Source organism: Aythya marila (genome assembly GCF_965140915.1).
Source record: "Aythya marila genome assembly, chromosome: 15".
NCBI lineage: Eukaryota > Metazoa > Chordata > Aves > Anseriformes > Anatidae > Aythya > Aythya marila.
In genome coordinates, this window is record NC_139056.1 from 6,426,736 (window position 1) to 6,439,962 (window position 13,227).

The 13,227-nt window shown below is 49.9% G+C and overlaps 2 protein-coding genes across 6 annotated transcripts in view; both read left to right on the forward strand.

The window, feature by feature from the left end:
- Positions 1–1,684, forward strand: part of SLX4 (SLX4 structure-specific endonuclease subunit) — a 31,727-nt gene extending 30,043 nt beyond the window's left edge. For 2 of the 3 annotated variants that reach the window (XM_082772408.1, XM_082772409.1), the window contains exon 16: positions 131–1,683. In XM_082772408.1, the coding sequence (XP_082628534.1) occupies positions 131–473 (343 nt within the window). In that variant the 3' untranslated portion in view covers positions 474–1,683. Of the gene's footprint in view, positions 1–130 lie in introns of all 3 variants that reach the window. The other variant, XM_082772410.1, reaches the window with a different exon arrangement.
- Positions 1,685–1,793: 109 nt separating this feature from the next.
- On the forward strand, positions 1,794–12,981 carry LOC309884032 (uncharacterized protein). 3 transcript variants are annotated; one of them, XM_082772644.1, is made up of 4 exons: positions 1,794–1,970; positions 3,901–4,022; positions 7,482–7,573; positions 11,263–12,981. In XM_082772644.1, exons 2-4 carry the CDS (start codon positions 3,931–3,933, stop codon positions 12,459–12,461), a joined length of 1,383 nt encoding a protein of 460 aa, XP_082628770.1. In that variant the 5' UTR covers positions 1,794–1,970; positions 3,901–3,930; the 3' UTR covers positions 12,462–12,981. The 3 variants fall into 3 exon arrangements, with proteins under 3 accessions (XP_082628770.1, XP_082628771.1, XP_082628772.1); XM_082772645.1 differs by having other exon boundaries at positions 7,485–7,573; XM_082772646.1 differs by lacking the exons at positions 1,794–1,970; positions 3,901–4,022; positions 7,482–7,573 and adding an exon at positions 7,585–9,688.
- Positions 12,982–13,227: the final 246 nt, after the last annotated feature.

Here is a 13,227-nt window from a genome sequence, read left to right on the forward strand (position 1 = left end):
GGGTGCTGGTGCGGGTCTATGATCCTACAGAAGGTAGTCTCAAGGGCTGGCCACCAGGTACTTGGAGAGCTCTGGGCCTGTCCTTGATGACTTGTTCTTTGATTTCTGGTCTATTTGATCTTGATTTCAGTTCTTTTGCGAAAGAATTTGAGGCCTGTGCATTCGCATCTGAAGAAGAAGAAGAAGAAGAAGAGGTTCCAGCATCTCAGGCAGCAGCTCGGGAAGAAGAAAAGCTGGAGGCAGTGAGGTGCTACATCCGTTCAAACCCAGCCCTGTACCGCAGGATTCTCTTCTATGAGCCAATTGAGCTGGCTGTGCTGCATGCAGAGCTGAAACTGAACGGCATTAAGATTGCCAAGGCAAAGCTGCTGGACTTTCTGGATGCTCACTGCATCACCTTTACCACAGCTGGAGCACGGAAAGAGAAGGAACAGCAAGGAAAGGGGAACAAAAGACGGAGGAAACGATACTGAACGGAGCCCACTCCTCCATCCTGAAAATTCTGTACATGGAGGCCTTCTTCCTAAGGTGGAAACCCTATTGCAGGCTGGCGCTGTCAGCGGTGGTGTGATCAGTGGGTGCACTGCTCCTCCTTGTGGCCTGCTGCCCAGATGACATGCTGCAGAATGGATCTGAGCTGAGCTTTTCTTCCCAGCCTTCCTCGAGTTGCACAAACTCCTCTTTCAGGAGCCTCTTTCTATCCCACAATTTTCCTCCTGTGCATTTTCATGTCTTTCCATTTTTCTAGTAGGTTTTAGGTCCCCAACTTTTCTTCTTCATGGTGCTTCTGGAAGTAGGTGCTTCCTCCAGTGACTCTTGCCAAGGCCTTTGCCCTGGCCTTGGGCTGTGACCTACTTCACCCTTCTAGTTCCAGTACCGAGTACAATAAAGTACAATAACTCATCCCAGCCAGTCCCTTTTCCTCTGTGTAAAGCACTTGAGTATTAAGACCCCAGTGACTTCAGTCTTCTTTTTTTCACCATATAATTTTCCTGCTGATTGTTAAGGCAGGGAATAGCATTGTGTGCCTCTCTTCTGTCCTTGATTCAGTTTGTGGTCTCTGGTAAAACTCATAAATCCATGTTCCAGAAATGGCTGCAGAACAGTGGAGGTGTTTTTCTAGTCTGTTTGTGATGGCTCCCCAAAGTGCCCTCTGACACCAGATGTCATGTGAAAACTGTTGAATGTTCAGCTGTGTATGTTCCCTTGCATGCTGGGATCTGTGCTAACGATATCATCTGCTCCGTTTTCAAAGCATTGTTTTACCTTGGTGTTGTAGTTGATTATGCCCTTGACAGAGATGTTTTTAAAAAGACAGTATTGTAGTGGCCAGTGGGTTTCCTAAGCACTTCTCATAACCTGATCTAAACTTCCTTGATCTGTCTCATTTTCAAACTGGACTGATCTTTGGTTGTAAACTGTCTGGGACACCTGGAAAAGTCTTAGACCCTAAATTGCCATCTTGTATTTATTGACTTTTACAACATCATCTGACTTTTTTGTGTTCTGGCAGTTCTGAGTCTGCAGAGTCTCACTCAGCAAACTGGTCACAGCGCTTCAAAAAAAAAAAAAAGCCTGATTTCTAGATGTATTTATATATTTGAAACATATTTTTTTTATTATTATTATTATTTGATACAGTACAGCCCTGGGTTTATTTGATTTATATACAATAAACAATTTGTAAGGTACCAATGCTAAGCCATAAGTAATGTCTTATGAGAGATTTGGGGGCCGGGTCGTTCTAGGCAGCAGTGCTGGGTCTGGTTGAGAGCAGGAGGAGCTCCACAGTCTGCAGCTGTACTGCCTGGAACCTGAGCAGAAACCTGGAGGAAGAGGAGTTGTGGCGGGTGCCCTGCAGCAAAGAGAGGTGGAAATGGAGAGGCCGCCTGGCAGTGGCTGAGTAGCGGTGCATTGGTGACCTGGAGAGAGAGGAGCTGCCCCGTTCTTCAGGGCCACATGGCCCAAAGGTAAGGGAGGTACAGGGAGGGCAGGGCAAGGAGCTGGAGTCTGCCAGGACAGCTGCAGGGAAGGGTCTGCTCTGGCCTTGGAGGGAGGGCTGCTGCTGAAGGGGGAGCAGGTAACTCGTTTATGACCGAGGACTTATGAGCCTCCTCCCTCAAGTGTCTCTGCAGCATTTGGAATGGTGTGGGGACTTCCTAGCGAAACCTTCTGTCATGTCTGGTGGATTTTCAGGAGCTTCAGGTAGTTTTCTTCCCTGGCAATCACATCACTTCTCCCCGCCACCTTCTTGTGCAAGAGCTGCTATGAGACAGCTTTGTTAAATGGCCAAAGCTTGCCTTTAAGTGGCATTGCAGGAAATGTTTCCCTCCGCGTACCATGTGTTTCTCTCAAGCACACACTTCGTACTGAGAAAAAGCTTCAGCCATACTTGTCAGTCTTAATATGGGAAAATAAATAAGATCCAGCCCCAGCTTTTCTGCTCTGCTTTTAAAGTAAGACTTACATTTATGATCAAAGATTTTTTTAATCAATTCTTTGTTACATCTTAATCTTTGGTAAAGGCAAAGATTTTCTACTAGGAAGAAAATTAATTCTGTGCTAACTGAAACCAGGACACAGGGTCACATTTTGGTGCATATAAATTACAATTGTTCAAGTGTAAGAGCATTTTGTCATAAAATGCTGTTTAGCATGCTGTGAAAAAAATGCGAATTTTAGTCACTGAAAGGGTCTCCATTCTCTCATTTTTGTCATCCATAAAACTTGCAACTGGGCAGTCTTTGTCTAATGTAGAAAGATAATTTTAAATATCACATCTGTACTGTCAGGGTTTGGACATAACCTACGATGCTTTCTCGTTTATGAAGCTGACAAAATGTCTCTTGTAATTCTAAATTTTTTCTCAGATGACAGATAAAGGATTTAAAATCTTTTACAGCCTTTAAGAACGCAAGGACATATCTGACATTTTGCTGCACATTTTCTGAAAGCAATTATTCATTCTCCTGCTCCATTAATCCGTAAGCAAAGAGTGCCTCCCCAAGCTAACATTGGTGTTGCCATCTGCCAATGATCATATGTTGCCCGTTTGATTTGTATGGGGTTCTGTGTTTCTTACCTTCTCGATGCAGGCTCATATTCTGCCTTGGAAAATCCATTGTCATCATTTTTTATTTCTGATTTTGTAGTGGCATCTAAAAAAATATATTGATACTTCTATTTGTTTTAACACTTCCAAGGCTGCAGAAAAAAAAAACACACATTTTCAATTAAGGTTTTAATTGTTTTTTAAGTTAAAAAAAAGGAGCAGATACATTACTGGCGTTGATGAAACCTTCTGTCTTACCAAGATGTACCATGTGAACTCTGAATGAGCTTTGGAAAACACTGCTTCTAAATTCATTGTGGCAGTCAGAAGATGTGTGTCATTGATTTATGGATACTGTTTTGTAGCTGTGTTGTTTTGTTTATTGCCACATTTCCTGCCTAAAAAAATAGTCTCAAAAGGTTTATTCTGAAAAGCTGTGCGGCAGATGTGTTTGTAATAACCTTGCATATGATAAGAGCGCTGTTGCGTTATACAGACGCAGGTCTGTCCTCTTACTCTAAAGTCACCCTGTCTGTTAATGACGTTTCTTCAGTGGATATAATCCATCCCCATGGCCAAGACCTATGCAGGAGCCAATTTAGCCACAAAACACGAGAGTACTATAAAGCATAGAGTAGTGACTGCTGTGTTTTCCCTTAGTACTGGGCCAACAGACTACAAATATTATGTTTATAGTGCTAGCGTTTAGATTTCATGGGGATAAATATGAAAGCAATCCTTCCTGCAGTTCTTTTAGAAGACAAGATCTGTTTGGGAAATACGTTTCAAATGTACTCATTTGCTTTTTGCTAATGCTTTAAATCATTCCTGTATAACATTTCTTTCAGAGGCATTGTATATAAGCTGCTTGTTGTTTAATGAAACACCAGAGTGCCTGGAAGAGACGACACAGCCTTCAGCAAAGATGTCTCTGTGATTCAGCTGCTGTCCCCAGAACAAGGTTTCAGAGGTACGTGCAGTGTTTCTCTGCCCAGGTCTCTTGCCACTGGCTGGCCAGCTGCTCTAGTGCCCAGACAGTCATCTAGTAAGCTTAAACTGGGGCATAAGTTCACCTCAGTATGGGACATTCACTCACTCCTTGCCTAAGCTCAGCACAAGCCCACTTCCCCCTTTCCCATTGCACTATACCACAGCGAAGGCCACATCTCCACTCTTGTGACCTAGGACAGTCCAGCTACCTGATGCAGCACACCTGGTAGGTCCTAATCTGCCAGCAGGACACTGAGCCCAAGTGCAAATTGCCAGGGCTCTGCTTTGCTGCCCTCTGGTGCTTTCTTCTCAGAAAGAGTTGGTTATTGTCATGTCTCAACGTTTGTCTTCATTGCAATTCTGCAACAAGGTGTCTGTGTTTCAGCCCAAGGTGGGTGTTTGCTGTTCACCTGACAGAAACCTTCCCAGAAATGCTCTTTTATACCATTTACTTTCCTGGGTGTTGGTGCAGAGAAGGGTGAAAGATGGTCGTGTTTGGCACAGTGGCATAGCCAATAGACAGGCACTTGAAGGGGATTGAGCAAGTGAAGCCAAGAGGAGAGAGGAACAGCCTGACTTTGGAAGTACCAGCAGCCCATAGGACATCCTGGGCTGGAAGGGGCTGCAGCATATTTGGGTCTGCTGGCAACCCCAGAGACAGCTCCCAGACTTGGCAGTGTGACTCATTTTCCTGCCAGTCTCCCAGTTTTATGAACATAAAATGTTCATCTCACATTGTAGAGCTGTTGAGGTTACAGGGAAGACTTGGAAGGGCTAAATAACAACATCCAGTTTTAGAAACAGCAGCACAAAGGGAATGACAGGCATTAAGCTGGCTAAAATCATCCTTGGTTTTGTGCTCTTTCACTGGAGCCCAGCCATATGCCAGGGCTCTCTCATTGTGCCGTGAGAGGCAAACAGGCTGCTTTTCTGGACAGTGAAGTCCCTTGTTCAGTGTCAAGTGACTGGCCATCCTGTTCATGTGGTGGCTGCTTGTGATGTGAGAGGACAGACAGTGATGTGCTCTGCCCAAAGCCAGTGCTGCTTGTGCTGCCTCCTGCCCAGGCAGCCTCAGCCTGAAGCCAGCGAGCTCCTGCAGCACCCAGTGCCTGCAGCTCCAGCAGCACCTGCTGGGAGTCTCACAAGCTTTCATTCTCTGAAGTTTATGGGAGGCCAGAGTGAGAAGTCCCCTTGATGTCCCTTCAGCACAGGCTGGATGGCAGAGTCACCCCAGCACCATGAGCCCAAGAGGAGGAAGGATTTCACCTTAGCGCCCTGCTCTGTGCTGATATTACTTATTCAAGTGTGTTGTGTTCTTTCTCTGCTTTCTCTGAAGCATCTGTCTTGTCAGCTGCTGGGCAGGGAGCTGTGTGCTGTACTCAGAGCTTGGGTTTGTCAGCCATATGTACTCCACGTGGGGTGTGCAAACAGTGTGGATGTATTTTGTCCCAAGTGCAGTATACAGGAGCCCTGCACCTCCTTGGACTTGCTGCCTGCTTCTCATGCCTTGTGGCACAAAAGCACAGTGAGCACAAGCTCCAGGGAAATGGAGACAGAGAACCAGAGGCATATGAGCAACATACCTCAAACAGCTTCTGCTGCAGCTAATGTCTCCCAGTGGGAGTGATTTTTCCCTGTGTGCACACCATTGTGGTGATGCTGGAGCCAGGAGGAGGTGAAATCTAAGTCCAGGAGGGTTTAAAACAGAGGCCGTCTGTGGGACTGGGGATGCTGTGATGGAAGTTTGAGTTGCACACCTTTTCCTTTCATTGAAAGAGGTTGTCCTTGGCTGGAGGAAAACAGCACAGCTTTGTTCTGTGGAGATGTGTGGGCTGGGTGTCCTGGGAGAGCCCCGCTGGCTTCTGGCACTCTTCAAACTCTGAGGTGAGGAAAGCTGGAAACCAGATGCGTCTCAGCCATGCCAAAGCGATTGTAATCAGATGTGTGAAGCATTGCCTTCACACTTAGCAAGTGTTTTGGCAGAATAGCTGTTAGCTACCTGTGGGTCAGCTCCTTGGGTCCCTGGAGCCCAGCCCAGCCACTGTATTGTAGCACCTGCCTCCATTTTCTGGCAGACACACATCTCTGCCAGTCTGGAGGTTGGAAGAGACCAAAGCCAAGCCACTTGTACATGTCTCCTTCCCACCCACCTATCACATGTGATTTGTCTCAATTTTCTACTGTGGGCAAGGACAGTTCCCAACGGATGTGTCTTCCTAGGCAGGGATTTCCCCTTTGATGCACTCTCCCTGCAAACACTTGGCAGTGCTTAGTGTTATGCAGTTATCTTTGGAGCAAGTAACTCATTTCTCCTCTCCTAAGGAGAGGATACCCATTGCCAAGTCAGGTATTGTTTCTTGCACGGAGCAAGATGGGCAGCTGGTCGCCAATCTCAAGGGCTCTGAAGAGGAGTTGCCAAGTGGCCCCTGTGCAAGTAAAGCACATTGGACTTCTGGGGACATGCTGGTCAGAGAGGTAAAAATCTGACTTGCCAATGTCTTAACCCCTTCTGGAGATGGGCAAGAATGAAGATGGAGCTTGCTTGTGTGTCCGTAGCCTGTCAGCGTCTCACAAAAATAGCAGAGCTGACACAGAGTGCATCTTTCCCATCTCCCCAGGGCTGCACGCTTGCTTTCTGACAGCCAGGGACCTGCCATCAGCTTGCAGTCATTCGTTTGGCTTCTTTGTTGCTTCTGCAGCTGGTTGGCCTCTCTGGAGCAGTTGTGCTAGACTGAGCATCTCCTATGCCTGACACTTCATACCAGTAAGCTCAGGTCAGACTTTGAGGAGCAGAGCAGGCTTTTGTGTTTGCCAGGAGCTTTCCTGCTTGTGCAGCCCTTGCTAGCTCCAGGCTGGGTGGCTTCCTGGGGGCTGTGGTGAATCGTCCGTGCAGCCCCACTGCGCCCTGCCCACGGGGTGCTGGGGGAGGCCTGGCCATGCCCCACTGGGGCGCGTCAGCAGGGTGAATCTCTCTGTAACATATTAATTTTATCTCATTTGAGCTTTCTGGGCAATTCCATTTATTAGCAGTGCTTCTGACTGAGGCGGGTATCCACGCTATTTAAGCGATGAACAGAAATAGGTTCCTCATTGGCCAATACATTAAGTTTTGTTTTGTTTTGTTAAATCTTATAAAATGCATTGTGAAAGCATTAAAATGCATTAAAAACGCATTGTCAGAAGCCGGGGGAACCGGCGGCCGCCCGCCATTTTCCGCCTCCCTCAGAGGCGAAGGCGCCGCCCGCCATTGGCCGCCGCCATCACGTGACAGCCACAGCGGCCGCGGGGGGCCGGGGCCGCGGTGCGGGGCTGAGGGGAGCTGAGGGGGGCGCTGGGGCTGCCCGGGGGGGGCTTTTTGGGGGGTTGCGGTGCCCCCTGACCCGTCGGAGCGCCCCGCTGGCAGGCAGCGGCTGGCTCACGGCTCCCTTTTCTCCCCCAGCAGGCCCCCCGGAGCGGAGCCGGCCATGATCTCCCAGACGGGCCGGGAGGCCGAGCTGCGGGCCCACGGGAAGGCAGCTCCGAGCCGTGCAGGTAAGGGGCCGCTGCGGCCGGCTGTGAGCCTGCCGCCGGGGGAGTTGCTCTGGCACCCCCGGGGCCTGCCGGAACGTGCAGCAGAGGTACCGGGGCACACCGGGTCCGTCCAGCGTTGGGTGCTCCAACAACGGCTGTCAGCGGGCACAGGCGAGAGCAGGCAGCGCATCTGCTGTGCCTTCACAAGCTCCTGAGCGAGATGTCCTCATAGCCCACTTCGTATGTTCATGCCTGCTGAATTTATTTGCGTTTTTAGCATCCATGACAGCTTACAGGAAGGAATTGCACAGCTTCGTTAGCTGCCTCCTTTGGGTTGCTTTGAAGCCTCCTTCTAGTAGTTTGTTTGATGCCAGAAACTCTTTTTTCAGAGCAAATGGTGCAGAATGGATCCCTACCCGCTCCGCAGGCCACTTGTGCTTTTACAGACATCTGTTCTATCCCCTATCAGCTGTAGCTTTTGCAAGCAGAACGGACAGATGAGTCATCTCCAGTACAGAAGCTGTTCCACGCCTTTGATTGTTCATTTTCCAATGTATTTTTTTCAGTGCTATTAGAGCTTCTGTAAGATGGGGGATCCATCCGACCCCTTGCATGTAATCAGGATGTGGACTTACTGTGAATTCAGAGAAGCAGGGAAGAATGACACTCTTATTTTTCCCTCTATTCTTTTCCCAACAGTTGCTGATGTTTGGTTAGCTGTTTTGCGTGCCCTGCAGGTGTGTTTTTCATCAATGTGTTCTAGTGCCAAGATGCTATTCCTGAATGATACCAAGAACACCCTAGGCTCATCCTCGTATAAATGCAAGATATAGATGCTTTCCTCCCCTGCAGTTCTTTGTTTACCTGCAGTGAATGTCCCCTGCCACCTAATTGGTCACTATCACAAGGCTCTGCCACAGCTGATCTTTACGCTCATCCTTTGGTTCCTTAACCCTGGATAACACAGACACATCAGCAGATGTCTCCATTTGCCCCTTTGCTCCATTAGTACTTTCTTTTGGGTCACTTTTTCCATGGCAATTTAGTTTCTTCATCAGTTATGGTGAAGGAGAAATGTCATTCAGGAATGTTTTTGGATGCCTGATCTCCCTTTTGTTAACACTGGTGTTATCTCTGAAGAACTCCAAGTGGTTTGTGAGATGAGACAACTTTTTCCAAAGGCCATGCCAGCTCTTCCCCAGTATGCCCTCTTTGATCATCTGTCAGTAATTCTTATATTCCAGTTTCTGTTCATTTGCTTGGAATGTCTGTTGAGCTTCCTGGTCCCTGCATCTCCCCTCGAGCCTTTTCTCTGGCATCACATCAGCCACCTTCCAGTCCTGACAGTGAGGTACAACAGTTTAAAAGAGTCCAGCTGTGTTGTGAGGCCACGTGAGCAGCACTGCTGAGTTGGAGCAAAGGTCTGTACAGCTCAGAGCCATGTCTCGGGGATTTTGGGACTGGCCAGAAGTAGATGCCAGGGAACAGAATAAGCATACGGTGACACCTCCCCAGCACACTCTACCATTCTTCCACTTAAAATACTTCCGGAAAGTTACAGTCACCATGATTTCAATTAAACCCTTTACAGACAACTTTTCCTGGATACCAGTTAAGATTTCTGGTAGGTCAGAAGTAACAAAAATGGTTGTAAAAGTTTCATAGCGGAGAGCTGGAACCATGGCAGTAAACTATGTAATATGAAGCTTAAAATTTCTGAATTTCCCCAAAAAGTACAGAACACCATAAAAGACTTGATTCTTGTGTGCTTTGAAGACTTCTTCAAGTTCTACATAAAGAAACAAAATCCTGTGTAAGTACCAAATTTAGGGTAGATGAAGAACATCTCTCTGCCACAACAGCAGCACAGCAACGTCACTAGCTCCATCATCTACTCGGTAAGTCTGATGCACAGGTCAAGAGCTTCATGCTGGTCTGCCAGAAATGTCATTTTAACCTGTATTTGGGCATCATCTTACACTTTTCCTCCAGGCCTGGATGGACGGAACTGCAGGCAAATGGAAATACCTTCATGGTGAAGAGCAAAATTCCAGTTCCTGTTTCTCTCAAAAGATGATTTAATGAAAACTTTGAGGGAAAAACTGGACTAACTGCCATACCAAATTGCCATGAAAGGTATCTCAGGAGTTTGCTGTGAAATCATATTGCGATGCTTTCTTACACTGACTACAAAGAGGAAGATTAAACGTGTGTATGTATTGGTCTGGTTAGAAATTGTAGGCTCAAAGTCCTTCCTTTATTGCATACTTACGGTTCAGTAGTGACTCTCGTCTTCCAAGACATGCAGTTCCTTATCGCAGCTCTACCAGACCACAGGAAGCGCCTGTGGTTTGTACATCTATCCCACAGGAACAGTTTGTTACCAGCTTGTTTCACAAGAGTTTTCACAGAATCAGAAGGTAGCAGCCAAATCTGTGTCACTTTGGGGGAGAAAAAAATCCAGAGGTCTTTGTGGCTGTGGCTTTAGACTTCAGCCTACTCCACGTTTTGGGTGTACATATACTCAACAGCAAGACAGCCTTTATCTCTGGAAGTGCGTGTAAAGAGATGCCGTGGAAATCTGTTTGCCTGATGAACCTGTCTTAAATTCGGATGTGACACCTCTCTTCAGAGATAGGTGTTGCCGTTTCGACATCCCACATACTTCCCTCCAATGTCCATTTCCCCTTCCCTGCCAGCAGAAGGGTGCGTGCTCACTGCTCCTGGCTTGCCAATTGAGTGTAGAAGCCTGCTAGGAGCTGTTCCTCCACTGACAGCAATTCCCACAGCACAGTCGGGGTTACAGGCTTTGGAACCTGTTAAGGTGCTCCTCAAACCAGATTTCAGCAGTGGAAGGAGTCACTGCTCTCTGTGAATGCCCTAGAAATCTGTACAAGCACCTTGTCCTTGAACAACTTTCAAGTGACCTGGGTCTGCGTAGCATGGATTGGTACCATTAACACTTCTGCAAGGCAGCGTGAGCAAGAGGGCCGGTTTTTGCCTGTGTGCCAGGAGGCGTTCATACCTTCAGCTGGCGTTACTTCCACTGACTCGCACTACCTTCGTCTTTCTTGTCTGTTAGATTTCCTCCGTTCATAATCTGGAATCAGCTGTGCTGGGCCTTCGGTGTGCTCAGACTGTGTTCTGCCAGCGGTGGCTTTGACAGTGGATTTATTCTGCGCTGCTGGAAACAGAAAGTTACTTTGCTGCTGCTGTAAGATTGGCATCAGCCGTGCTCCAGGCGATGGGCATGTTTCATGTCTTAGGGCCAATGTCTTTGTGCATTTGCTCTCTGCATTACCAGCAGCACAAGTAAGAGCAGAGATAGCATCCTTTGTAATGAAAGTCACGTTCTGCTGAACAAGGTAGTTCTTTATGACCCTTCTCTGAATCCGGTTCAACTTTTAATAGCATTTTCAGTTATAGTATCCCAGAATAGCAGCAATCTTCTTCCATTTGAGCATTAAACTTTTACCTGCGATGTGCATATAATTTCAGTAGAGTCACGTTCCTGCGGAGCATGCAGGGCTATTTTCAGGGTTTGTTCTGTGAGCGCTGCAAAATCCACCCAGTAGGTTGGAGGGAAATACCAGAACTTTTGAACCTTCAAGTCAATCTGCTGAATTTTTAGAATTTGTCCCCTTTTGCTTTCCCCTGTCCAAAGCTTCCTTTCTTGCCTGTGACTCTTCTTGATTCTCATTTTCTTGCAGCTGAGGACAGGATTGCAAGCAAGAAAGAGGAGAATCCCCACCAGGGCATTCCTGGGCCAGGGAAGCCCGAGGGCTTACTGCCAGGACTATCCAAGGAGAAGAGTTCCCAGAGTATTGCACATGACCCAGTTCCCCCCCACAGGCCAGAAAGGGTTCAGAGACCTCCCCTGGGGAGGAGTCAAAGTCGAGTGACGCTGCGTGGAAAAAGTTTCAGGAGGCTGCCAGACATCATCCAGCAGAGAAACCCCGCTGTGGGGAGACTGACGATATGTGGGGACTGTGGGAAGAGCTTCAGGGTGAGCTCCAACCTCGTCCAGCATCGGAGAATCCACACTGGAGAGAAACCCTTCACCTGCTCCGACTGTGGGGAGAGCTTTCGGCAGCGATCTCACCTCATCCAGCACCAGCGGGTCCACACCGGGGAGAGGCCCTACGAGTGCACCGAGTGTGGAAAGAGCTTCAGCATGAGCTCCAAGCTGATCCGGCACCAGATCACCCACACCGGGGAGAAGCCCTACAAGTGTGCCGAGTGCGGGAAGAGCTTCTCTGGGAACTCGCAGCTCGTCCAACACCAGCGAGTGCACACCGGGGAGAAACCCTACGAGTGCAGTGACTGCGGGAAGAGCTTCAGCGTGAGCTCAGCCCTGACGCGACACCAGCGGGTCCACACTGGGGAGAAACCCTACGAGTGCGCAGAGTGCAGGAAGAGCTTCAGCCAGAGCTCCGAGCTGATGAAGCACCAGCGCGTCCACACCGGGGAGAAGCCCTACGAGTGCGCGGAGTGCGGGAAGAGCTTCACAGTGAGTTCTGCCCTCATCCAGCACCGCCGCTTCCACCTGGGCGAGCGCCCCTACGGGTGCACCGAGTGCGGGAAGAGCTTCACGGTGAGCTCCCACCTCATCCAGCACCGCCGCTTCCACACTGGGGAGCGCCCCTTCGAGTGCACCGAGTGCGGGAAGAGCTTCTTGTGGAGGTCGGCCCTGCTCCGCCACCGCAGGGTGCACACAGGAGAGAGGCCCTACGCCTGCGCGGACTGCGGGGACAGCTTTCGGCAGAGCGCCCACCTCACCCAGCACCGGCGCACCCACACCGGGGAGCGGCCCTATGCCTGTGCTGACTGCGGGAAGGGCTTCACGGTCAGCTCTGCGCTCCTGCGGCACCAGCACATCCACAGGGCCGGGGAGCCGCAGGAGGGCTGAGGGCAGGTTAGCTCTGGTGCCCTGGGACATCCCCAGGGAGTAAAGCCCGGCGTTGCTCTCCCTTCGCTCTGTTGATTGAGTGAAAGCGATTTGTTTTTAGGAGGATGGAAAGGAGATTCTTCAGATCCTAAGAAGCAGAGGTGGAAGAAAGCGGAGTGCAGAGAGCTGAACTGGAGGCGTGATGTGGGGGGGGGAGGTGGTGGTTGGAGGGATGGTTCTGAGGGGAGACAGGAGGAACAGCGTGGGGTGCCTCCACGGTGTGTTTGAGGAAGGGCAATACCCGGCCTGTTCTCCGGGCAGGTTTGGAGAATTCAGAGGGGGCAGTAAGCGGGGCATGAGAGAGCCCCCAAACACCACCCAACCCCTGCGCCGTTGGGTGGCTCTGGCTGCCGTCCCCCAGCCCCTGCGGGCCTCCTGAGCCCCCTGACGGTGCTGGGGGCTGGCTGTTCCCCCTGAGAAGCGCGTTGTGACGCTGTACGTCCCCGCGGGTGCAGATTTCACCAATAAAGCAAAAACCCCCCCTCAGCCGCCGCCCCGTCTCCCTCCCGCCGCCCTCACGGCCGGGACCTGCCCGCCCCTCAGGAGCCCCCCCCCCTTACACTGCGCCTGCGCGGCCCGCTGAGGCGGCCACAGCGGGGGCGGGCCCGAGAGCCCGGCGTTTCCTCCAATCGGCGGCCCCGCGCGGGCCGTCGGAGGCCGCTGATTGGCCGCGCCGCCGCCGCCCCGCGGATAAATGCCGGGCGGCCGGGCCGCGCCTCGCGTCAGC

Bases quoted from the DNA above. Each gene is read 5' to 3' on its own strand.
- LOC309884032 (XM_082772644.1), top strand. From the start codon at position 3,931: ATGAAACACCAGAGTGCCTGGAAGAGACGACACAGCCTTCAGCAAAGA. The intron at 4,023-7,481 runs GTACGTGCAGTG...TTTCTCCCCCAG, and splicing joins CCCAGAACAAGGTTTCAGAG to CAGGCCCCCCGGAGCGGAGC. The intron at 7,574-11,262 runs GTAAGGGGCCGC...ATTTTCTTGCAG, and splicing joins GGCAGCTCCGAGCCGTGCAG to CTGAGGACAGGATTGCAAGC.